Below are 25,765 nucleotides of genomic sequence, written 5' to 3'. Positions count from 1 at the left end.
AGTGGCCTCTAAGGCCTTGGGAGTCCATCATTCTGCTCAATGCATTGGGTGAACATTCAGGAAGGGAGAATGTTGTGCATTTGCCAGTAACCTTGAAACAGAAAATGTGTGATGCATACAGTGGCTTGTGCCTGAGAGAGGATGGCGAGGGATCCCTGCTGTTAGAATATTAGAAATGGCAGCCATCAGTGTGTCTTAAGAACATTCACTTAACTTTGCCAGCCTGTTGGCTCTGCAGTATCTACTACCCTCGTCTTGGTTATAGGCTGAACTGTTTGCTTTCTCTGTTGCAATGACAGGAACTTAACAAGCACCTAGAAGCGAGTTTGGGAAAGAACTTGGCAGACCGTTGCTCCAGTGAAGTCAACATGTCTATGCATCAGTCTCAACAAGAAATGATTGGTAACGTTTACATTGAAGAACACATAGGCTCCACATTTTTTTTCTTCATATGTGCTGCACTGCCGTCCTCCAGATTTGTAGTTTTTAGGAACACCATACTGTCCTGTTGTTATCCCCTTCCATGCAGTGTAGCTCCATTTGAACCAGAAGCTATCATTTTCCTTCTCTTCTGAGCCCCAGTTCTTCTTGGTAAGCTGCTTTGTTTCTGTCGTATGAGTGCCTGAGTTCTCAGGCCCTGGGGTTCTTTCAAGAACGTCAGCTTCTGATTCTACCAGCTAGTCAAGGGGATTTGGTCAGGATGCTCTGAGGCAGTGGTCCTCAACCTTGGGCCTCCAGATGTTCTTGGACTTCAACTCCCAGAAATCCTAGCCAGCAGAAGTGGTGGTGAAAGCTTCTGGGAGTTGTAGTCCAAGAACATCTGGAGGCCCAAGGTGGAGGACCACTGCTCTGAGGGATCATTCATGCAGCAGGGCACACATATTGGCATCTGGGACTGTACAAGGCCATGGTTGGGTTCAGGTAAAGGTATTCATTGGTGCCTCCATGTATGGATCAGCAACACATGGCATGATTTGTCTTTTCCTCTTTTTGAGCTACCACTTGTGTTAAGTTTGGGATAGGCTGTCCCTACGTCCTGTGCTGCTTCCATGTGAGTCCTGATGACTGTTGACCTTCAAAACAGTCTCACAAATACCAATTTCTCTGTCTCTTCCATTGTTTTGAAATCTTACCTGAAGTCTGAATTGAGGCCCAGTCTATACGGCAGAGAGAAGTGATCATGCTACCAAACCATTCAAGGTTGCTGTCTGTGTATCTGCCTGCCTGTCTGTACACACACACAGCAGAGAGAAGTGATTGTGCTACCAAATCATTCAAGCCACAGAGCAGGGGTGTGTGTGATGGGGGGGGGAGTAGAACCTGTTTATAATACCTCAAACGCATGTTATCTCCTTGTACTCCACATCTGCCCCAGCCTCATGATACCCTAAATTCATGCCAAGACTCATCTCCTGACTTTAATTTTGAAATTTTTGTTATCTGGACCTGAGTCAGAAAGTATATTCAAGGTAAGCAGGTGTTTTATAGCAGACGTTACAGTTGGTCTTCATGACTGGCCATGAACAAGCCCATATATGCCTCTTGGTGGTCTGCTTGATGATTTCCAAGTGAGACATTGCACATGGTATGCATATTTTCTTTTGGTGGTGGTGTTTTGTTTTAATTCTCTTGTTTAACTGATCTGTTTTGTTTTGTTTTTTAAATCTTAGCAATGGTTAAAATGAATGCTTATACCATACCTGGAATAATCACAACAGAATGGAAACACATTCTGAAATCAGTTGGGCTTTATTTTAATTACTTTTTTTCTTTTAGAAAATTTGCAGGCTTTGTTGCCTCAGGATGTCCAGAAAAACCTTCACTTGCTAATTCCGTGTCGGAAGTTTGACCTCAGCTATGATCTGAATTGCCACAGCCTCTGTTCGGATTTCCAAGAGGACATCTCGTTTCGATTCTCCCTGGGCTGGACTGCCCTTGTCAGTCGGTTCCTGGGCCCTAAAAACACCGAGAGGGTCCTTCTGGCCATGGCAGAGCCAGCTTTGGCAGTGAGTGCTGCTGTGGTTTTTGTGTCAGTAGATTCAGCTTGTGACGCCGCCTGTATAGCTGGCTTCCTGACCCACTGCATGCAGGTGGCATCGCCATTATGAATGGGGTACTAGTTGAAGCACAAGATCTGCTTCCTACTTCAATGACAGGAACAGGTGCATGGCTGTGTGCATTCAAAGCTGCCTCCAGCAGCAGCAGGAGAACTCACGCGGATAGCAGCACATGCCACCTTTTGCTAAATTTTAGATTGGAGCTATAAGCCAGAATGGAGTTGTGCCACCAGGCATGCATGAGTGTTATTTGTGCAAGCATTTGTCTCTTTTCTGATCTCATACAAGGAGTAACTGATAAAGAAAGGTTACTTACCTGTAACTCTGGTTCTTCGAGTGGTCCTCTGTGAATTCACACTAATGGGTTAAATCTGCACTTGTGCAGAGGCCTCGGAATATTCTAGAGCTTAAAGTAACACTTTTGGCTCCGCCCCCCCAGGACCTCATGGTCCGCCCGCCCTAACAGTTACCTCAGTTCCCCAAATTCCGCTGCTGCTCTAAGGTGAGACAGCCGTGACGGAAAGAGGGGAGGACGGGCGGGACGTGTGAATTCACAGAGGACCACTCGAAGAACCAGAGTTACAGGTAAGTAACCTTTCTTTCTTCTTCGTGGCCTCTGTGAATGCACACTAATGGGTGATTAGCAAGCTTGCCTCTGATAGGAGGAGGGACGTCACGGCAAAACAGCAGACAGGACCGCGCGTCCAAAAATGACATCCTCCTTGGCCCGCAGATTCAGGCAATAGTGAAAGATGAAGGCTGACGAAGTGGGCCAAATGTCAGCTGTGCAGGTGTTTGAGGAAAAGCTGTAGAAGTAGCCAAAGTTCCGGTAAAATGAGCATTCACCGGGCGCAGGTGACTAGATTTGCGGGGGGAAAAACAGCCCTGCAAACATAGAACGATAATGCTCTGCGAACATCTAGCAGGTGAAGAAACCTCTCTACATCTGTAGGCAGTTAGGAAAGAAAGTGGGCAGACTGATAGGCGGCCGAACATGAAACTCAGTAGAAACTTTAGGTATGAAGGAGACATCTGGGAACAGGATAACTTTGTCCAGGTGACAAAGTAGGAAGGGAGGATCCACCTGAAGTGCTACTGGAAGTAACTGCAACTAAGAAATAACCTTGAAAGTCAACAAACGTCCAGCAATTGTGGTCAGTGGCTCAAACGATGAATGCGAGAGGCACTCAGGACAGTGTGAAGAGTCCACTGTGGTATAGACTGGCCCCATGGAGGGTAAAGGTTTGCCGTACCATGGGAAAACCTCTTCATTTAGGGTAGCGAGTAGTAATTTTGGTAAATGCCAGCCAATTGCAGAAATAGAATTGATTGGTAGAGGGCTTCCGGGAGTGTGATAATATGGAGTTTATTGAGGAGGAATTCTCCATGCCATGAGGTGAAGAGCTTGTAGACCTGGACGGTACGTTTTCCCTTGATTCTGGGTCAGAAGATGAGGAATAGACAGCAGTGTTGTGAACCACAGCCGTATGGGTCAGTATGGAGCTATGAGGATCACGGTGGCATTGTCATGTCATATCTTCACTATTATGCACAGTAGGAGAGGTATTGGAGGGAACATGTACATGAAGCAGCCCTTCCAGGGCACCATGAGGGCGTCTCCTTGAGAGTTTACCCCTAGTCCAGGCCGTGAAAGATAGATGGCACACTAGCTGTTCACCTCAATTGCAAGGGCATCTATGGCAGGGAGGAACCAAAAAAAAAAAAAAAAAAAAAAATCTCTTGCAGATTCTGATGAATGTGCAATGGTCCAGAGATCACTCGTGTATTTGGTATGTTTGCCTGCTCAGATGGTCTGCCCATGTGAAGTCCTGGGCGGAGATGTGCACAGCAGACAGAAAGATGTGGAATTCTAGACACTACTCCCAAAACTGAACAGTCAGGTACAGTAGAGGAAGAGAATGGGTGCCTCCCTGTTTGTTGATGTAGTACATTGCTGTCGCATTATCCGTAGTAACTTGGACAGCCATGCCTAGGTTGAGAGTTAGGAGCGCCTGAAATGCTTTGAAGATGGCCAGCAATTCCAGATTTTTTTAAAAAGAGAAAGTTTTACTTCACTGACCAGGTGTCGTAGATATGAAGACTGGTACAGTGGGGTCCCATCCGACCAGACTGGAGTCTGTCGTGATTCTCGAGGTAGGTAGGAGTGGAGCAAACAGTCTTTCCAGGGCCAAGTCTTCTGGGTTGATTACCAGCAGGGTTGGTGTGCAAGCTCATAAGTAATCTGGAGGCATATGTAGGGCGTATTTTTCATGGGGTTAAACAGGGCAGATGCCAGGGCTGTAGGGACTGCCTCTTGAGCCTCGCGGGCTTTATGACAGATGTGGTGGAAATCATGAGTCCCCGAAGATTTTGGGCCTGATGGGCTGTGATCCAAGACAACGGAGGGGAGCAACATATCAGGGAACAAATTTAAACCATGCCATTCTGGGAAAGGAAAAGCTCTTGCCGGCCAAGATTCCAATACGGCCCCTATGTGAATACTCGAGGCGCCGTCGAGAGCTGAATGGCAAGGCGCTGAACTCTAAAATGGGCCTTCCTAGAGAGAACGGAGATCTATAAGGCTGAACGTTGTACGACCATGCTGGTTTCCTCATTCTTTGAAGGCCATCTAGGGATCGAATAACCTAGAGCCATCAAAGAGCAAGTCCCCTATTCCAAATCTGACATAATCATAAATGTTGGCTGAACTTAGCCAATCGTGTCTTTGCAAGGTTACCCCAGTCATGAGTTGTTTGGAGGTGGCCTCGATAATGTGATGCGCTATCACACTCTCTTGCTGAGTGAGGGACATGGCGTCTTAATGGAGAGCAAGCCCTTTCGGATTAAATGCTGCTGGGGCTGCCTGAAGAGAGGGTAGTGCACAGTTAGAGAGGCTGACATGGTAGGCGCCCATAGCTGCCATGTAGATGAGCTTTCTCACCTCCTCGCTGCTCGGTGTGGTAGATCTCGAGCGTGATCTGGCTTGTGTGGCGTCCACATCCACATAAGGAGGAGGATGCCTAGTTAAAAATCTGTATTGGTACCATAGGTCTTGTACAGATTTTCTACAAGCCTGGACATTTTAGGGACAGAGAAGGGCTTTTCCCAGGTCTACTGAAGCAAGCAGAATAAAGATGGGATAAGGGACAAGCACAGGGAAGGCACTGATTCCTCATCAATATCTGCATAAACCTTATCAGACTCTGTTTGAAGTTGATGCACTGTTAAATCAAGAGCCTTATCGATTCTCTGTATCATGTTAGAACATGAATGAAATTCGGAAATGAGGGATGGAGGAAAGCCATCACAAATATCAGAGTCTGGCAGGGTCAGGTTAGGAGTGGTCTGGTGCCATGGAGTCAGAAGACTCAGAGTCAGAGTCATGGAAAGTGGAAGAAAGTGGAGCATCAGAAGTGAAAAAGGACTTCTGGTTTCTTTTTCAGTATCCTTCCTCATATCATCAGTATTCAGTATCTTCCTTAAGAATACTTCCTCAGTACCAGGCGTTTCTTATGGGCATATATTGTTTTAGTCTTCCGCTTGGTACCGTAGCATGGTACCAGCACGTTTTAACCTCCTGGTACCAGCAAGTTTTAGCCTTCCGCTTGGTACCAAGGCATGGTACCAGCATGTTTTAATCCCCTGGTACCAGCATGTTTTAGCCTTCTGCTTGGTACCAAGGCATGGTACCAGCACGTTTTAACCTCCTGGTACCAGCAAGTTTTAGCCTTCCGCTTGGTACCAAGGCATGGTACCAGCATGTTTTAATCCCCTGGTACCAGCAAGTTTTAGCCTTCCGCTTGGTACCAAGGCATGGTACCAGCATGTTTTAATCCCCTGGTACCAGCAAGTTTTAGCCTTCCGCTTGGTACCAAGGCATGGTACCAGCATGTTTTAACCTCCTGGTACCAGCCTGTTTTAACCTTTCGCTTGGTACCAAGGCATGGTACCAGCATGATTTAATCCCCTGGTACCAGCATGTTTTAGCCTTCTGCTTGGTACCAAGGCATGGTACCAGCATGTTTTAACCTCCTGGTACCAGCCTGTTTTAACTTTCTGCTTGGTACCAAGGCATGGTATCAGCATGTTTTAATCCCCTGGTACCAGCATGTTTTAGCCTTCCGCTTGGTACCAAGGCATGGTACCAGCATGTTTTGACCTCCTGGTACCAGCATGTTTTAGCCTTCTGCTTGGTACCAAGGCATGGTACCAGCATGTTTTAACCTCCTGGTACCAGCAAGTTTTAACCTTCCGCTTGGTACCAAGGCATGGTATCAGCATGTTTTAATCCCCTGGTACCAGCATGTTTTAGCCTTCTGCTTGGTACCAAGGCATGGTACCAGCATGTTTTAATCCCCTGGTACCAGCAAGTTTTAGCCTTCCGCTTGGTACCAAGGCATGGTACCAGCATGTTTTAACCTCCTGGTACCAGCCTGTTTTAACCTTCCGCTTGGTACCAAGGCATGGTATCAGCATGTTTTAATCCCCTGGTACCAGCATGTTTTAGCCTTCTGCTTGGTACCAAGGCATGGTACCAGCATGTTTTAATCCCCTGGTACCAGCAAGTTTTAGCCTTCCGCTTGGTACCAAGGCATGGTACCAGCATGTTTTAACCTCCTGGTACCAGCCTGTTTTAACCTTCCGCTTTGTACCAAGGCATGGTACCAGCATGTTTTAATCCCCTGGTACCAGCATGTTTTAGCCTTCTGCTTGGTACCAAGGCATGGTACCAGTATGTTTTGACCTCCTGGTACCAGCCTGTTTTAACTTTCTGCTTGGTACCAAGGCATGGTACCAGCATGTTTTAATCCCCTGGTACCAGCATGTTTTAGCCTTCCACTTGGTACCAAGGCATGGTACCAGCATGTTTTGACCTCCTGGTACCAGCATGTTTTAGCCTTCTGCTTGGTACCAAGGCATGGTACCAGCATGTTTTAACCTCCTGTACCAGGGAGGCTTCATGGTACCATCTCTTCTTATGTCTTTTGGTATCAGGAGATGATCTCTTTCTTCGGTACCGGAGCCCGCGGGAGTATCGGGACCTGGGAGGTCCATAGATGTTCAGGCATCTCCAGTAACGGAGGTTCCCTTGGTACCGATCGGTGCCTCTTCCTCCTGATATCAGGGAAGGACGGTACCGACGATGTCGAACTCTCATTGGAGGATTCTGATGAGGACGAGGAGGACTCGGAGGATGAAGTTTCCGCAGCAAGGCTGTATAGCAGACACGGATAATACAGCTTTTGCATTTGCTGCCTCCAACGTCTCAAATAGCTCTTAGAGAGCTTGAGCGGTTGCAAGTCCTCTTTAGGCGCATGCTCTTTAGCTTCATTGGGGCGAAGATGTCGAGCCCCGTGGGGTGAGATCTTCGGTCCCGAGTGGCTCGGAGACCGGGAATCTCTAAAAGATGGCGCCAAATGCTTCGTTTTCGCCTTCTTGTTTTTCGCAAGTCCTCTTTAGGCGCATGCTTCTTCGCTTTATTGGGGCGAAGATGTCGAGCCCCGTGGGGTGAGACCTTCGGTCCCGAGTGGCTCGGAGACCGGGAATCTCTAAAGATGGCGCCAAATGCTTCGCTTTCACCTTCTTGTTTTTCGGAGATGATGTTGCAGGGATAATTCCAGAGTAGGAGGAAGCCGGACCGACGATGGCGGTGAAGATGGAGGCGAAGAGCCCTAGGAAAGAAACTCAACAGGAGACTGAGGAGTGAGGACAGGCAAGGACGGGGAAGCCTGTGGTGGCAGGCTAGGAATAGCCGAAGAATGAGGGGTCGGTGGTTATAAAACTAAGGGTTTGGCCTTAGTTTTAGAGGCTTTACTCTTTTCCCTAGGTTATATATGAGGTAAAGGGTCGGGTTCTGCGGACGCAGAGGCCGCTTCAATGCATACACAAAGATTTTTGTGCGACTCTCCAAGGCAATGCAGCTTTAAAAATAACCCTGGGAGATGAGGAAGCCTTGGAGGCCTGGGAACAGTCCAAGGGGGGGGGGAAGGGGGGGAAGGGAGGTGGAAAGAGGGAAAACCCTCGCAAAGGGCCAAAACGCACACCTCCCCTCCTAAATAATAAAGTCTTTGTACTTTCCTTAATGAAGAATCGAACAGGAGCCAAATATTTTCCAGGAATTTCCAATAATTTCACGGAGCTCTAGCCAGGAGACCTAACTGCAGCAGCGGAAAAAATGGAACTGAGGTAACTGTTAGGGCGGGCGGACCATGAGGTCCTGGGGGGGCGGAGCCAAAAGTGTTACTTTAAGCTCTAGAATATTCCGAGGCCTCTGCACAAGTGCAGATTTAACCCATTAGTGTGCATTCACAGAGGCCACGAAGAAGAACTCCACAATCCTAGCGCAACAGCATTTGTCTGCAAGCAGCATTGCGCAGCTCCAGCATGTCATGTATTCATCTGCTTGCACAAACTTATACTTGTGCAATCCAGCATAACAATGATGGCAGCAACTTTCAGTCTGTCAGCATTATAGGATTTAAGCTATGTTACTTGGTGAACACATTCCTAGACATTTTTTTCTCACCTCTCATGGTCCTGTGAAAAATGTAGTGATTGAAATCCTGTTGCTTAGCATAGTAAGTTGCACTAGAGTAGGCTCATTGACACCATTGGGATCAACTCCTCTGTAAGTTGTATTGATTCAAATGGGCCTACTCTAGATGTGATTCACTATGCTAGCCATTATGTCATATCAAGTATAGAATTCATTTTTTTCCAAGACCATTCTATAAAGCAAATGTAAAACCCTTGAGGCTTGAAAGGGTTGTGGGTAGCACCAGCTGAAATCTTGCTGAATCAGTTTCACAGCTGGAGCTGCTGAGTTCCTTATTTTGCCCATGCCTAGCAAAATCAGAAAATGTATTGTAAGCTAGTAAAATGCCATGTTCAGGAGCACTAGAACACAAGCTTATGCATCTTCCAGAACTGGCAAACATGGTTCCCTTTCTTGAAAGAAAGGCAGGGTGTAGGTAAAATGGAAGCTATAAATGCCATGTAATACAAATATTTAACCTATGGGTATTTACTTACCTTGGACTGTTGGGCTGGACAGGTCTCTGGTCAATGAAATAGAATAGATTAAAAATGGCAACAGTGGACAAAATGCAGTGAGGCAGAATGTCAGCTGTCTGTTGCAAGAAATCTATTTTCCTCAAGTGTGATCTTTCCCCCCAAACAACTTGGAAATCCTTCAAGAATGTTCTCTTGTGCACTTTTTGACTGCATCCCTGCTCTTTAAGTAGCTCCGTTCATCTAGATTCTGCTTTGAGCTCATAAACACATGAATATGGCAACTTTCTTTTAAACCCAGGTGGTCAGCCTTCTCTAGAGCTTGCACTCTTCCCTTCTAGATCCCTCGGTCTCTGGCCTCCACCCCTTGTGTCGCCACTGCTCCAGCTCTGCCACCAGAGAGGGCATCCCAGGAGGAGCTCATGGTCTCCTTGGTCACCAATCTGGCGTCGTTGACATCCCGGACATCCATGACGGTCATCATTGTTGGTGGGCTGGTTAGTACTATGATGACTTCTGCCTTGGTGGGAAATCCTAAAGAAGAATATTTGCCTAAGGATGAGAAGCATCTAGTGATGGATGCTGCTCAGCATTGCACCTGCCCCTGCCCTTTGATACTTTTCCTGACCCATGTTTTTAGGGTCCGTGTCCTGCCCTGAAGTCTTTGCCTGCAGTATTTTTCACACTACACTTCATGTCGTGTGGTCAGAGCTAACTCGCCTAGCTATAGTGCTGCAAATTCCAGCATGTCTAATGTTCAGATGTACCATTCTGCTGGACTGACAGTTCTTGTTCCCCAATTTAAAGGCTTTTTATCCATGACTACAACTCTTGAGAACAGGGTCACTGCTTTTAATAAGCAAAGTTTTGGTTTAGAAATACATCTGTCCCTTACGTTGATGCATCATGTTCACTTTATGGTGGGAACGGCCAAGAGCTTTTTAATCTGGAAGCAGATCGGAGAAGAATAACGTATCCATATACCATCCACCATCCCTAAGCAATGGTCCTGTTGCTTAGTTTAGCTAGTTGCACTACAGTGCTGGGGATCTGGTGAGTCAATTCCTCTGTGAATTGCATTGATTCAGATGGGCTCACTAAATCGGTAAATTGCATTGATTCAGATGGGCTCACACTGATCCAATGGGTCTACTGTAGTGTGACTTGGCACGCACACAGCCTTGGAGCTGTTACAGAAAACCTTTGACCCTTTCTATCTAACTATCTAACCACATGAGCACAGTGGACCTCCCTAGAGAGTGTAGTTGCGGCACATCCAGGCAAGAGGCAGTTTGAAGTTCCTTGCCTCTAACAAATGCTTTCCAACTGATTTTCACTTGCCTGATCCATCTGTTTAATAGCATCTGCTTAAGTTGTAATCTAGTGGTTCTCTTCTAGGTTTGGAGGACGGTCGGCTGGAAGGTCATCTCCCTTTCCTTGAGCATGTATGGGCTACTCTATCTCTATGAGAGGCTCACTTGGACAACCAAAGCCAAAGAGCGAGCCTTCAAGCAGCAATTTGTAAATTATGCTACAGAGAAGCTGCAAATGATTGTCAGCTTTACCAGTGCAAACTGCAGTCATCAGGTGCAACAGTACGTCTTCTCTGTTCTGTAACATGAGCTTTTGTCCCAGAGGGTAAAGTTCTTTTTGCAGATATTGCTCGGTCCTTGTTCTTAAAGGGGCAAGGATTTTGCTTACATCATTGAAGGACCTGTGAGTATTTCCTGCCTCTTCTCAGACACCCAAGATCGTGTGCTTGACTCTCCAGGCATCCTTATCAGAATTTGACATTGTGGCAGGGTTTTTTCCCCCCTTACAACTGTAAGGAGGGGAAATCTTCAGAGGCTGCAAAGCAAATTCTCTTTCAAAGAGATCTTGTCAGTTATGTGTATAACACAAGTCTATAATTCTCTCATAGGGAGTCTGTTCATAGCAGGAGCTCTATCGAGACAATGAGACATTCCAAACAGGATTTCTGACACCCCACCCCTATAATTTCCAAGACCTTTCTCCCCACCCACCCCCTTGGTTTATAACAATCCACCCTTACCCATTAGCAGACATCCATCTTTAGTTTCCGGCAGATTAAAATAATAAAATCACGTATTCTACCTGCCTTAATTTTGTACCATACAACTGTAGCTAAACAGCTTCTACAGCGGTGGGTCCTTAGGTGCAAATAGGGAAAGAGATTGCCTACTTAGCTATCATCTTCCTCACCTTGAGGATCTTGACACTGGTTAATATTGTGGGTATCTATATTCAAGTATTGTGTACCTATGTTCAGAAATACACAAAGATGCTTGTATTATTGCGAAAGATGGGAAGGAATCCCTTAGGAGGAATAATAGGAGAAATATTGACATAGTAAATCACAACTAGTAGGCCCTTTGAATCAGTTGAACTTATGGAGGAGTTGACTCACCAAATTCCCACTGAGTCAATGGGACTACTCTAGTTGCAACTTACTATTGGATTTCAGCAACTTTGCATGTGTCCAGTTTTGCTGACATCTTATTGCTACCTGTGCATGTAATGAACCTCTTTAAAATAATTGTTAAATTTAGGATTTCAGGATGGGAGGCAAACTCTCCTCCTTACTTCTCCCCTGACACCCATGACTGGCATTTACTATATTTACTATACCCAGCAGGTTTTTATATACATTTAACTATGGTCTCTATTTTTAGAATTCTGTACCCAGGAAAGCTGGATTCTGAGATGAGAATGAATATTGCAGAAGATGCTCTGTTATCCTGTTCATTGTGTAAAGGGTTCTCTTTCTATGGTTCGGGTCTTGGATTTTTTTTTTTAAAAAAAAAACACAGTTTCAAAGAGAATGGGAAAATCAGGATTTGCTTTTAGTGACAGGAAAATTCTCCAGTGCTATCACAGAGACCTTGCATTAGGACACTGAAGAAGGGCTGAAGCAGTTGTATTCTTGGGCCCTGGTGGGTCTTCAGATGGAGCACAGACGTGCATACAGGGCTGCAGTGGGATGCTTTGTGTTTTTGCCACAGATTTCTTTTTTTGGAAGCTTCCGAAAGGGAACGAGCCGAGGGATTCAGCTTTGTTCCTTTCTGTTACAGAGAAATGGCCACCACATTTGCTCGCCTGTGCCAGCAAGTTGATATCACGGAGCGAAACCTAGAGAAAGAGATTGCAAGATTGTCCAAAGAAATTGCTCAGCTAGAAAAAATCCAGACCCACTCAAAGCATCTACGGTAAATAGCCATGTGGGGGGCAGGAGGGCTGGTTTTGCAATGACCTTCTGTCATCAATGGCTGTCTAGTGACACACAGCACAGAGAGCTCCATAAAATCATGGCTGTCTGTTCATTGAACTTGAAAGGATATGTTTTACTCTGGCTGGTTTAGAGGGTCCCTTTTTATTCTACTCTAAATTGTATTTTAGACCTGAATGTGCCATCATCCATCGAAGTAGATTTTCTGGTGGTATATGAAACCATCAGAATATGAGCGATTTAATAAAATACAGATTAGATATAAAAGATGCAGATTAAATCTTGAAATGAGATTAGGAAATATTAAAATGTTTGGGTAAATAAAAATGGGACTGCTGGCTGGATAGCTGAGTGAGTTATCTGGCTATGGAGCCAGTAGTTGGGGGGGGGTTGTTAATTTTTCCACTCCTTTTTTTTCCCTGTAAAAGAGCCAGCCTGTGTGGCCTTGGGCAAGCTGCACAGTCCTGGGATGCCCCAAGAAACGAATGGTAAACCACTTCTAACTATACGCAGCAAACTCCAGCAAACGTTGCCATAAGTTGGAATGTTGTTGATAGGGATAATAGGGTAAGTGCCAGTCCAATCTCTGGAGTGCAGAGGGCACTGCATAGCTGGGATACCATGGCAAAGAAAGTCCACTCCTGGAGATGTCACTTATATACTATTGAAGAAAAAGACAAGGAAAGAGGCTTTGGTTAATGATCTGAAACTGTACACAGGTTGATCATGGTTGCAGATGTTCTTCCAGTGGATTAAAGCCCAATACTTTAAACGTTGATTTAGAACTGAACAGGTGATGGGGTGGGGAGGAACGTAATGTAGGCAAGACAGACCTGCCAGTCAGAATTGTGGCTGTCGTGTTGCGTACCAGTCAATGCTTTTGAAGCCTACAAAATCAGCTCCGCACATTATTTGCAAAACTTGTTTTTGCCATGTTTATTTGGAAGGGAGTCTTCTTTAGTCCATGGCATCTGTACCGATAAATGAACAAAAACCATAAGTGTTAACAGCTGTGGTTGGTGTTTTTTTTTTTTTATTTAGCCCCAGCCTTTTTCCTTCACTGCTATTACATTGCTGTTGCCTAAATTATAAATTCCACTGGGAAATCATGAACTTTGAATGCAACAGTTATGGAATCCACCAGACAAGATTCCAACTCCCATTTCTGTGTTCTTAAAAAAAGTGTAGCCTAAAGATTATACTCCCCAGATAGCACAAGCGCAATGTAGAAATCAACACCTATGGTGTGACAAGCCTTCACATCTGCATGTTTCCTGGCAGCAGTTGAAGCAAAACTTCTCACCTCAGGGCTCATGGACAAGTTAAGCACCTTTCGCAAACATCACAACCGAAAGTGCTTCATTTGTATGAAATGACTGAATTTCTTGAGCTGCCCTGCTGTGTTGCAAAAGGGTGGAATAAAGATATTTGAAAAAAGGAAAATTGCCTGTTCCACCATACGCACTTTTTTGGCAGTTGTGTGGGGTATATAGCATGTCCATCAAATTCGGTGTAGCAGACTGTGACGGTGTTAATGCAGGTACAAATCACTTTGTATTGTCTCTCTGGTAGTCCTCCAGATCAAATTTGCCTGAATGAAGACTTTTAGTGGGAAGGGCGGAAAACTGGAAGTTTCTCCCCCCCCCCCGCTTTCCTCTATCAAACACCTCCCGTCAGTGGAGTGACCACCATGGGTCATAACCCATTTGTTTCCCTTTGTTGCCAGAAATTATTTGTGAATTTGGAAGGATGTAATGGATCTGGCTGGAAGCTGATTAATTTTCCCCCTTTCTGTTTCACAGAAAAAAAGCAGTTCACCTTGAAAATGAATTTGACTGCTTTACAAAGGATTTTCTCCAAAAGAAGAAATGAGACGCTGTCAATGGTTTTCTAATGCTCTGGGTGCAATTGAAAAGATTTCGCACACATCCAGGTCAAATGAATTTTTTAAGCCCCCTGTATTGTACCTGCCCAGTGTTGCCTGGCTCTTTTTGTGCTTGGGTTATGAATTGTGCCTGAGAGGAGACAGTATTTATCCCTAATGAACCATTTTGCAACTTAAATATGAAGTTTCTTTGGAGATGTAAAAGGAATAATAAACCAGCAAACAAGAAGCAAGAAGTATTTTGCATTAGTGTTTACCTCAAGAATCTCAACCCCCTCTTTCTGGCATCCAGAAAGAGACTAGAGGCTGTGTCCACCCTGGGATCCTGTGTCAAAGACGGAATTCTCTGTGGGAATGTAGGTTGCTGACCTTTACCAAAATTCTGTTACCAAGGTTAAAATATAGAGTGATAACAAATTGTATTATGGAATCTGAATGCAGTAGACAATCAGCTTGGCTGGGCATAACGTGCAAATCCAGAATTCTCATCTGATTGAGAGGCAATGAGATTTTTATATTTTGTACTGCATATTTAAAGCTTTAATATCACTTGCATAGAAACGTTCTCAATTAGGAGGAAGCACATTGTTTAGCAAAGAGAGGCATATTTCACTCAACTGTTCTTGGGAAGTAGGTACCTGCATTCTTTTTCCATCATCTTGTCTTGAAAGATCAGGGAAGGTGTGATGGCTTAAATAAGATTTGTGGTATGTTTAACAGTATGGAATTCTCTGCAGTAGTCGATCTAGCTGCACCGGTCTTCTAACCTTGGCCTGTTAATGATGTTTTTTCGAGGCTCCTAGATGTCCAAAATCCATCTGCATCATCCGTCCCAAGTGCTTCTAAGCTAGAGACCTACTAGTGAGACATTTCTGAAGACCTTCCAGGCTGGCAGATATTTCATGTGACAATATGAGAACCCAGCCCCAGGTGTCTCCCTCTCCCTCCCATGATATTGAAATGAGCCCAAAGTTTAAGCACCCGATAGAGTAGTTAGCAGTGCACTTTAGGAACTATCACAAAATATGAATTGAGTGGATCAGCAATGGGGGAAATGCATAAACAGGGCAGTCTTTATTGCTCCCACTGGTTCTTTCCATGATGGTGGTGATGGATAAGCTCCCAGTATTAACAACCTGGATAATCAAGGACTATCCTGGCATTTAGCCATTGTTCTTGGGACACTTTTTCCTTGCACTGGCATTTTCCCAGGGCGCTCTACTAAAATGAAGTAGAAGTGTCAATTACTCATGCCCCTCTATTGTGCACACATCACGGATGACTGTCACATCCCCCATCCTAGTACCGCACTGGATATACTGCCCAGGGCTGATGGGAGTTACTGCCTAATCCTGTAAAGCCCGTATGTTCCCCACCCCCAAAGTAATGTGTTATTTTATGAATTGCTTTACAAAATGTGTTTTGTTGGGGAAGATAACAGATATGCATGTCTTTCAACCAAAATGGAAAAGTAGCGCAAGTTGTAAAAACAAAAATACACTCTTGTGGTGGCACTTGATGATAAGGTAACTGGTGTAACAAAGGGCTAATAAAACAATTGCTGAGTTTCTACCTTTGTTTCTTTTTCAGCAGCAAACAAGGTGATTTCTTGTACTTTTGCTCTGGTAAACATGACATGTTTATTATAATGGTTTCCACATGGGGTGGGGGAATGAAATTATAAAGATGGCTGTTCAAGTTCTGAAATTTGATGAAATGTGTAGCAAAGTCACAGAAGGAACAGTATGAAAGTCGCAGTGGTAGATCTGAACAAATCAAGCTGTTTATAGAGCTTGATGAATAATCCACATGCTGAATACTTGCTCTTTCCTTGGCAAAAGCTACTTTCATAGGCTTTCCAAAGTCATTCAGAATCTGCTACTGCAGTGGTCCCCAACCTTTTCTGAGTCACAGACCAGTTGGGGGGTGGGTGGGATCCATTCATGTGGGGCAGGGCACTCCCCATGCTTGCGGGTGGGGTGTGCTCATGGGCGCATGCACAGAGGGAAGCGGCAGGACAAGGTCGTGGAGGGGAGGGGCACCCGTGTCTGCAAGTGACAGGCCATGCGGGGGGAGTGCATGCGGGGTGGGGGTGTCTGTCTTTGCAGCCCAGTCCTGCCATGGCCACAGACCAGGGGTTGGGGACACCTGTGCTGCCGTCATACACATAGTTCCATTTTGTTTGCTTGTTACTATGTAGCAAGTACTATGAAGATGTGACTTAGGGTAGAACAGTCTGGTGAGGCTTTACTGCCTGATGTCAGGTCAAGTGGGAGTTTAAAGCCTCATTACTCCATGAGAATAACATTCTTCTTTTTAAAATGATCAATGTATTGCTTAACGTAACAAACTTAGCTTTCCTTTCATAGTGGAGTGTCCTCAATTGTCCACAGTCGATCAAATGCTCAAGTCATCTCTTACATTTCATCCAGGCAAACTCTTTATAGGTTTACAGCACATTTGTACTACTGCAAACCTCAAGGGTTCTCGGAGCACGTTGGTATCTCCCCCAAGTGTAGAGATTTTGACTATGCAGGATTTGAAGAATGGATGTGATAGTGGCATATAAAAGCGAGACCTGTAACAACATGGCGGTGTGGATTTCTCTCCTTATGGTTTTCCCTCCTCTAAAGTTATCTCTGTATTTCTTCAAACTTTCCTGCTGCTACCTACCCATTGGGCATTACTCGTGAGGTTCTTGCTACCCAGATAACAGCATTTCCATTTACTCACAAGCAATAGAAATGTCAAGGTCGGATGTTTTGTACTTATTTAGTACTTTTCAGTAATTTGAAAGTATTTTTATGCATACAGTATAAAACACAGATGTGATTTAGATGAATAAAGCTTGTAGAATAAGGCAAGCTGATGTAGGTGTGGGCGTCTAGAGAAGACTTACTGCACTATGGTTTAATTGCATCCACTTAAAAAATGGCTGGTTTTGTATTTTTTCTTATTTTTTCTTTAATACTAGCATTATTGAAGTATTAATTCATCTTTGGGCTAGTGTAGTGAGCACCCACTCAGTAAAGTTCTGTAGAGTAGTGCTGACTATATCAGTTTTCAGGCCTAGTAAGAAAAAGCAAAGTTTCATATTCTGAAGTTCAGTTGTTCTTTTTCCACGTGTACAAAAGATCTAGTAAACAGCTGAGATAACATTAAGTAGCCTGCGTCTGGTAAAAATAATCTAATTAACATTTTGATTTGTTTTTAATTTTACCTATATTTCATATGCATCCATAATATTAAACTGTGCAACACTCTGATACAATTAAAAAAGATTAGTTAGATTAACTAGATCACCTCAGGGGTATTTCATTCTAATTTTATCAAGGTAACTTGTGTAAGGGCAAAAGATTTTTGTTTGCAACTTCTTGGGGTACAGATCTATTATTATCTGCATACAGTACATTAAAAGTTTTTTCTGCCTTCTGAATATGCTTTGTAATGGACTTGCATGAAATATATAATCTCACCAGTTTTTTTCCTGCTAGAGGTGTTTTGAGCTTTAGTGCTCTGAGTTTCTGCTAGGTCTTCTAGTCATTTTGAATAAAGTTGAATTAATCCACTTCGAGAGAAATATAATTAAATCAGTCCCTTCTGAAGCTTCGCCCAGGCCATATAGGAAGAGATTATCCTAGTGACTTCTGACTTGCAGGATCTTTACTCATAGTTGCAAGGCTTCCTTTGAATCTATTAATTTTTAAATTGCTGTTTAATTCTTTATTCCTAAGTCTAAAAGTTGTTTCAGCAGTAGACTCAACTGCTATTGCTTCCATTTTTTTCTTGTAAATGATTGATTGTCTCAGCCCAATAGTGTCTCAGTTGTACTTGCTCTGCTACATCTCTAGGTGGATCTGCCCACTTTTGGTACCTTTCCCGTCTTTGCTTATGCCACTTTCTAATTTCCCAGTGTGGTGTAGTAGATAAAGAGTGACAGACTAGGATTCTAAAGAGCAGGGTTTGAATCTCCATTTGGCCGTGGAAACTCACTGGGGGAATGGAACTAGTAAAATCACTCCTTAAATGTCTCGCCTTGAAAGCCTTGTTAGGGTTGTTGTTACGGTAAGTCATTTCTGACTTGATGGCCCAGAACACACAGAAGCCACTGTCTGAATCTTGTAGGCCTTATTTCTGTGAGGAACCTTTTGAATTGAAATACATGTGCAAATGATTTTCTTTTGGTGTAGAAGTGGAGAATTATTTCTACTATGTTTATGTACAGCGATATATTTGCTTTTTGTTTTTAATTTTGCTCTGACAACGGGTAATCAGTCCACAATAAGTAAGTAGCTAAGTTCTTGATGAGCTTTGCCTTCTGGCATCTGATCCCAAACAAAACATTGTGATAACTAACCAGAGTATGCCCTTAGGATCAGGAGTGAAATAAATCAATTGTTTAAAAATCAGGTTTAAATAATTCAAAAAAAAAAAAAAACAATTAAATCATGATTTAAATCAAATTTATCCCGATTAGGATATTGTGAGGGTTCCGACTTTAAGTCTCTTGTCTCCACAACAAAATCAGGAGGCTTTTTCAACCTTGAAACGGGAAGAGGTTTATTGGAGTATTTAACAGGAAACCAGTGTCCAAGTAATTATTCCATAACTTTTCTCCTGTCACCAACGGGTCTGACAAGGGGACCCAAGCGTCATTCAGGAAGCGGTTAATTTCATTAGTATTCCAGGGACCTGGCTAACCTGTTGCTGCAGCTTCTTTCTTTTGGATCGGACCACCCAGCTTCTCTTGTTTGAGAGGTCATCCAGGGTCCTCCTGAGAACTTCACCTCCTCATCTCCTCTACTCTCCATGCTAATCTTTCTTGCTTCTCCCTTTCTACTTTCTCCTTCTCTTCCTTCAATTTCCTCCGCCACTCCCGGGCTTCGGCCTCACCCCAATAAGACGGTCTGGGGGAATCTCTCTCCTGTGACAATAGTCATCCTCCTCTTTAGGTTTTCGCAGGCGTTCCCCTTCTCCTGTCCATGGGTCTTTTAGCCATACCCACTCCCAACCTGGTGGCAACTGACTTTCTCCCCTTTTTATTTCTGCTGTCCCCACCTCAATCCCCACCCTCATTTTTCTCTCCTTTCCTGCCAAATCTTCTGTGGTTTGAATGGCTACCATTGACCGGTGCAATTCCCTCTCCCACGTCCTGGGTGTCAGTGCCCAATTGTTCTCTTCGGCAGGGAGCTGGAGTTGGCAAGCTCAGGAGTTACCTTTCCATAGTTTGTGGAAGGGACGGCACTCCAGCAAAAGACTCCTTTCTCTCACCCCCTGTCTCGCAGATGTATGTATAAAGAGTATACAAAAAAATGGACGTGGTGGTGCTGGGGGGTTAAACCGCAGAAGCCTCTGTGCTGCAAGGTTGGAAGACCAGCCATTGTAAGATCGAATCCACACAACGGAGTGAGCTCCCGTTGCTTGTCCTAGCTCCTGCCAATCTAGCAGTTCTAAAGCATGTAAAAATGTGAGTAGATAAATAGGTACCACCTCGGTGGGAAGGTCACAGCGTTCCGTGTCTAGTTGTGCTGGCCACGGAAACTGTCTACAGACAAACGCTGGCTCTATAGGTTGGAAACGGGGATGAGCAACGCATCCTAGAGTCAGACACGACTGGACTAAATGTCAAGGGGAACGTTTACCTTTACCTCTAAACAGTCAAGTGTCATTTTTCTTTTTTTTTCATTGATATCTTAACTTTCTTCTTTATTTCCTGTCAGAATGCAATGATATTATCCATGAAATTTATCTGACTTTGACAAATAGAAAAGTAGAATTTAACCCCCACCTTTTTGTACATGGGAATGTTTACTATGTCCCATAGTATGCCACCTCTCTTAAAAAGCTTAAATGAGGGAATAAACCACCATAACCAGGAAATCATAGTTAAAAGCAGTTTATTGGTTACAATGTCAAGTCAGGCAACATTTTTCACTGAGCCACTGTACAAATACAAAGAAATCATTATGGAGGGGAAAAAAACTATAAACAATTCATAGCAAGTGATTTTTTTCCACAGGGAAGGCTTTATAACAACAGCACTGTTAAAGAACAAAATGACGCAAGTCCCTGGGTTCTTTGTGTTTAATTAGGTTAAATAAAAGGATAGGACTTTTTGAATACACGATCCAAAAGAATCACTTGGTACCTAGAAATGTTTTGGAAGGTTGTCCTCAAGCTGGCAACAAGTGAAGTTAAAAAAAAAGCCACACATACATCTTGGATGTGAGAGGTTGAGATAAGTCATTAGTTAAAGCAAAATTAAAAAGACGATTCTAAAAAGAATTTAACGTATTTCCTTTGGGTAATGATGCAAGTATACATACATAGCGATATATCGCAGCAAGGATGAAACAAAGAGAGCACCATTGTGTTGTAAAAACAAAGGCTTGAAAATTTCTATGGTGTCCATGTTAGTCTAAACCAAACATTGTGTGGCACAAGGAAGGTCAGGCACATTTTTAAAACTCTTATCATTTCTATACATCATTAGTAACACTGTTCACAGACTCACCATAACATCACTGAGCATTTAACAGTCTTGCATGTATTTTACACAATCAGTAATTGACTTTTAAAAAAAAGACTTGCAGTGCCTCAAATGTGGAAGAAGTTGTTTTGGGCAGCACGAGTACCACTTTAAGGTAAGAGGAAGGGGACCCAGAGACCCTAATTTCTAAGAAAGGGCCATGTGGCATTTCTAAATAATGGCTCAGCTCCAAGAGCTTTGTACATGTGCTTAGGATTTTTCCACACATTCCTGGAGGGCAGGCTCCCCATTTACAGCCATCCAAGAGCTGAGCACTTTCAGAGGAACATTCCTGGGAGGCAAAAGGAGCTATAGTGAATACTGGGAATCGAAGGAAACTGTCACGAAAAGCCGTAGGAGGCACACAGGGCTTTGGATTCTACCCACAAGGGAACAGGTTTCTCCCCGGACTGATCACAGAGCAAGCCCTACTGCAACCACAGAGGAGTGGAAGGTGTTGTGTGGCATGGTACAACTTGCTCTGTGATGTGATGCCTCTAAGGCCAGGTGCTTGTTATGCAATTAAGAGCCATCCTGGTGGGACTGCCTACTACCTGGTTGTCCATTCTCTCTCTCTCTCTCTCTCCCTCTTTCTGTTTTTGGCACCATCAAACCCAACTTTGTAACTTCTACTAGATACGCTACTGCCAGGCACTTCAATACACTGGGTATTTGAAGCCAACAACCAATTACCTAGTCATATTCACATTTACACAACAACAAAATCTGACACGGGAGGATGAAGAAAGGGGAAACACAGAATTTTTGACTACTGACCTTTGCTGTGGAACAAGTTACTAAAACAAAAAACCAGCATGAAAGTTATTTTCATTTTACACATGTGTTAAATGTTTCAGAAAAGATGCTTTACTAATCACAGATCTTTCCTGGCAAAACAGCTGTTCAAACTCCTAGCCTAGGATGTTTTCATGTTTTAAAACACATTGGCCAGAATCCCATCGGTAGTTTATGTATGTGAAACTGCATAACCCACAATAAACTACTGAGGTGCTGGTCCCATTACAAAGTATCTGCCCAGTTATGCAAGTAGTGTCTTCTTAGCAGAAATTTACAAATGTGAGTTACACAATCTAGTACTGTATATGCGTATGTAAACCGCCAACAGGATATCTGCAACATTTTTTCCAAATAATCAGAACAAAAAGAGAACCATTAGCACCATTTCATGATTCTCTTCAAATGGTCACTCAGCCCAATGAATTCTCAGCTTCATTTTAGAAAGGTATTACAGAACTAGCACCCTTGCAACTTGGAGATATTATCAAGGTACAGCTTCCTATTTCTCATCAACCAAGCCAGTTAATACCACTATTATAAAGCCCCACTAATCATATAAATCAACTGGGATATGATTTAATGCAGGATAAGTTGAGCACAGTTATTGGCAATCACTCAGACAATCTTCCCTTGCCACCCATCATCTAGTACAACTCAACACTTAAGTTGGCACCATCTCACAGAGATTTATGGAACTCACGAAGGATCCATTTTAAAAGGTTCCTCATTCCGGCTACATATTGTTGGCAGCTGGTGGTGGGTAAACACATATAGAAACTTATACTGACAATATGGCTGTTGGGCAGAAAATCCATCACAGAGACATCAGTTCCCATGTGGTAATACCAAGAATAGCAAAAACACAAAAAGAAAAATATTGTAGGATGCTGTGAGTGAGGAATGTGTTTCCAGGGTCCAGAATTAGCTGGCTCTCCTCAAATGAAAAATCTGGCAATACCATCTCAACTACTTGAACCAACGTAAGAAAGTGATGTTTAGAGTAACCTTGTATGCTGTAGCAATGACCTTTCTGACAATTTAACATAAATCCATATAGAGGAAAACTGGTCAGTGAATCAGCCTGTCCTCACACTTAGAAGAATATTTCAATGAGACAGGACAAGCTAGAAATCTAGCCGTAACTTACAGCCTTAGCTGTAGGCAAGCTATACGAATGATCTAGTATGCTCAGAATTTTCACAGGTGCTTACCCTGTTAGCCAGTGGTGCAGATCATTATTTTTGAACCAGCACAATGCATGAAGGGTGGTTTTCACAAGCCCATCAAGACTATACACTGTCTGCCAGATTCACAAATAGGTCCTGCAGTGGCTTCACAAACCATCTACTCTTAATTTAAAAGTTCTCTTCTTGCCCTTGCCATTCTTATCCTCATCATACGACATTCTTAAAAGCCAGCCAAAGATGGGGGGGATAATGATAAAGACGACTAAGGAGGAGATTGGGGGCAGGGCGTCAAGCGCTTCACAGAATTCAGAACGATCATGATGATGATCAGCAAATCCTAAAGTATTGCCTCATCTTGATAACATCAATACTGGACTTGGAACAGAAAAATCCATAACAAAAGTCAGAAAATACTGCCCAATCCTGTTACTTGGCATAAGACCGTTCTACCCTGGTGAATGCGCCATCCCTGTTGCAAGTCTCAGGGGATGCCCAAGAACTGCAGCATGAAACTTCATTGACCAGGGCAGAACAGACCAGAAGCTACAATTTGGTTTATGCCACGAAACAGGATTTTAGCCACTGTTATGAATTTATAGAGTTAGTTGTACAAATGTTCTCCCATTTCTCCAGAACATAACTTTTTAAGCAAAATCTTTAACAAAATGCTGGTTTTTTCCCTCCCAAGTCTACTGTGTTCAGCACAGGAACTGGTAATTTTACTGCTATAAACACAAAAAAGGGAGAAAGACTGAAATTAAGGATAAAATCTGCCCTAAAACTGACAAAACAAATGGTTCACCAATTTATATTTGTTAATTTGTTGACAACCACTGCTGCTTGCTAAAAGAACAAGGTTACTGTAACAGCTCCTCTCTTTTCTTACACAATGAGAAGGGGACATTTAACAGTACACTTAATTTTCATCTTCGATGGACATAGAGAGAAAACATCATAGGACTGAATCCCATGCTCATCCACAAATGCTTCAATAAAAGTGAGATTCGTGTAATAATTGCTTACAAACACAAGAGCATTTCCACCAGAATAAAAAACTGATTCCAATGGTTAATTTAAAAAGAGATCAATCTGTTTCTATTTACTTTTGTCATATTTCTGTGACTAGAACAGTTCTTATAAATTGTCACTAGATTAATCTCATCTCACCCCAAAATTTAAGCTGGTTCACTCTGATGTTTTTCTACATTGTCATGCTTCCCAATAAAAGGCAGAGATTACAGTTATTAATGTATCAGCATCTTAAAATTGGGCTGCAACATTCTAGTGAGAGATGAAGAAATAGGATGGCAAATTTCTTAATTAACACTACCGTATGACACGGGATCTCTGGCATGGACACACACACACACACATACACAAAGGCAACTCTGTTCTGCAATGGAATGTCTGAATAAACCCAGCACACATTTTGGCAGTGTTATAATGAACCTTCAACATTTTCACATTTTCTTTGCTACTGATTGTGGTGCAATCACACAGAATGTTTCAAAAGTCAATCCAAACACTCATGTGGAATACACTACAGTCCACCAAAACCATATGGTGGAAGAATGGCACATTTCAGTGCAGTCCTCATTTAAAATGTCTCTACCTGTGCAGTCATGTATTCCAGGGAGGCATTTCCTACCTGAAATGTGTTAACCTCTGCATAAGCAGGATAACTGTAATACACATAAAAGGAGATGCACTGAAAACACTATGCCCCACATGTAAGAAGTCTCAAGTAGCTTTGCAGTCAGTCTGACATCAGACAGAAATGGCCAATGATATCACAAGAAGCTTAACACCATCCTGTTTACAACAATCCATTCATAAATATAATCTATTAATGATTTGTCCAGCCATTAACACCCATCCCTCCTTTTACAGGCTGAGCCAAGTCACATTAGGGGCTGCTAGAAGGAAGCTCAAAATCCAGATACCACAGAATCCAAGTTCTTCTTTTTGAAGGGGGCATCTGTTGACCTATTTAATTCTGCGGTGCACGGTGCCCTGGTTCCCAATGTGACTAACTAGAAACTACTGGCACTGAGGGAATGAACTCCATATTTGAATAAATAGGTCACTGAGTTAGGTAAGGCGCTAGGAGTCATCTGTCCTAGGTGTCACAAGAAGTCATTAAAAAAAAGACACAAAAACCAGAAACAGATCAAGCAATAATTCAAACACCTTCTGTTATAAAATTCACAAACAGCTCATCAACATCACACTTTATCTACAGAAAATTCACCCCCCAACCAAAAAAAAGGAGACATTTTAAAACAGCAATCTAGTTGATCCACTGAAGGACTGAGGAGGATAGACGTCTTGGGTTAAATGCTAAGTTATATAAATGCGGTTTTCTTTAAAAAATGCAAACATTATTTCTTTACTTACAGACAAAATGTTACATGGTTGGCTGCTATGTGTATTCAGTTATGTACAAAAAGGTAGAGAATTAGCAGGACTGGGGGACAAGCAGAAATCCCTTCAGGACAATGCACCAAACCAAACCTAAGGCGGACTGGCTTTTTTAAGCTTCGGATCACCATGAACACCTGTGCTGCCCTCCCCTTTTTTTTCTTTGAAGAAAAAAATGACTTAAACTTCTCCCACTCACCACTTCTTCGACTGTTTTTTTTTTTTAAACTTCATTTACAGGAAGCATATTTATGCAATAATCAGTGAGTAGAAAAACTTCACCTGCAAATACAAGGTAGAAGTGTTATTTCACAGCAATAGGCTGCAGCATTGATCTCTCCGGTCTCAGTGGAGAAGGTGTGCACGTCTATCTGTCTGTGTTTTGGCTGCCAGATTAATTCCAGATTCGGAGAAAACTGTCCCAAGACCCTGTAGCTACTGCCATGCCATCATCAGTAACTCCTAAGCAGCTGACTCGGTTGTCGTGACCAGCAAGTACACCTGGCAGAACAAAAAAAGGTGTTTAATGTTCAAACAGGTCCCTGAAATGAGTATTTTTTCAATAAAGGTTTCACTTTTTAGAGATATTAGAGATAAACACACACACACGAAATGCTGTCTGGAATAAAG

At 43.1% G+C, this 25,765-nt stretch overlaps 2 protein-coding genes across 7 annotated transcripts in view; one reads left to right on the top strand and one right to left on the bottom strand.

Annotated features, from left to right (window-relative positions):
* MFN1 (mitofusin 1) overlaps nt 1-15,772 on the top strand; it is a 40,556-nt gene extending 24,784 nt beyond the window's left edge. For 2 of the 3 annotated variants that reach the window (XM_020799052.3, XM_020799051.3), the window contains exons 13-18: nt 300-402; nt 1,777-2,006; nt 9,410-9,565; nt 10,467-10,663; nt 12,161-12,295; nt 14,118-15,772. In XM_020799052.3, the coding sequence (XP_020654711.3) occupies nt 300-402; nt 1,777-2,006; nt 9,410-9,565; nt 10,467-10,663; nt 12,161-12,295; nt 14,118-14,187 (891 nt within the window). In that variant the 3' untranslated portion in view covers nt 14,188-15,772. The remainder of the gene's footprint in view (nt 1-299; nt 403-1,776; nt 2,007-9,409; nt 9,566-10,466; nt 10,664-12,160; nt 12,296-14,117) is intronic. The other variant, XR_012085805.2, reaches the window with a different exon arrangement.
* Nucleotides 15,773-20,080: 4,308 nt separating this feature from the next.
* Nucleotides 20,081-25,765, bottom strand: part of GNB4 (G protein subunit beta 4) — a 56,680-nt gene continuing 50,995 nt past the window's right edge. For all 4 annotated transcript variants that reach the window (XM_072996226.2, XM_078389631.1, XM_078389632.1 and 1 more), the window contains exon 10: nt 20,081-25,636. In XM_072996226.2, the coding sequence (XP_072852327.1) occupies nt 25,530-25,636 (107 nt within the window). In that variant the 3' untranslated portion in view covers nt 20,081-25,529. The remainder of the gene's footprint in view (nt 25,637-25,765) is intronic.

This window comes from Pogona vitticeps, chromosome 3 (genome assembly GCF_051106095.1).
Source record: "Pogona vitticeps strain Pit_001003342236 chromosome 3, PviZW2.1, whole genome shotgun sequence".
Lineage (NCBI taxonomy): Eukaryota > Metazoa > Chordata > Lepidosauria > Squamata > Agamidae > Pogona > Pogona vitticeps.
The sequence above is the reverse complement of the archived record's forward strand: the minus strand, read 5'-3'. Positions and strand labels throughout refer to the sequence as shown.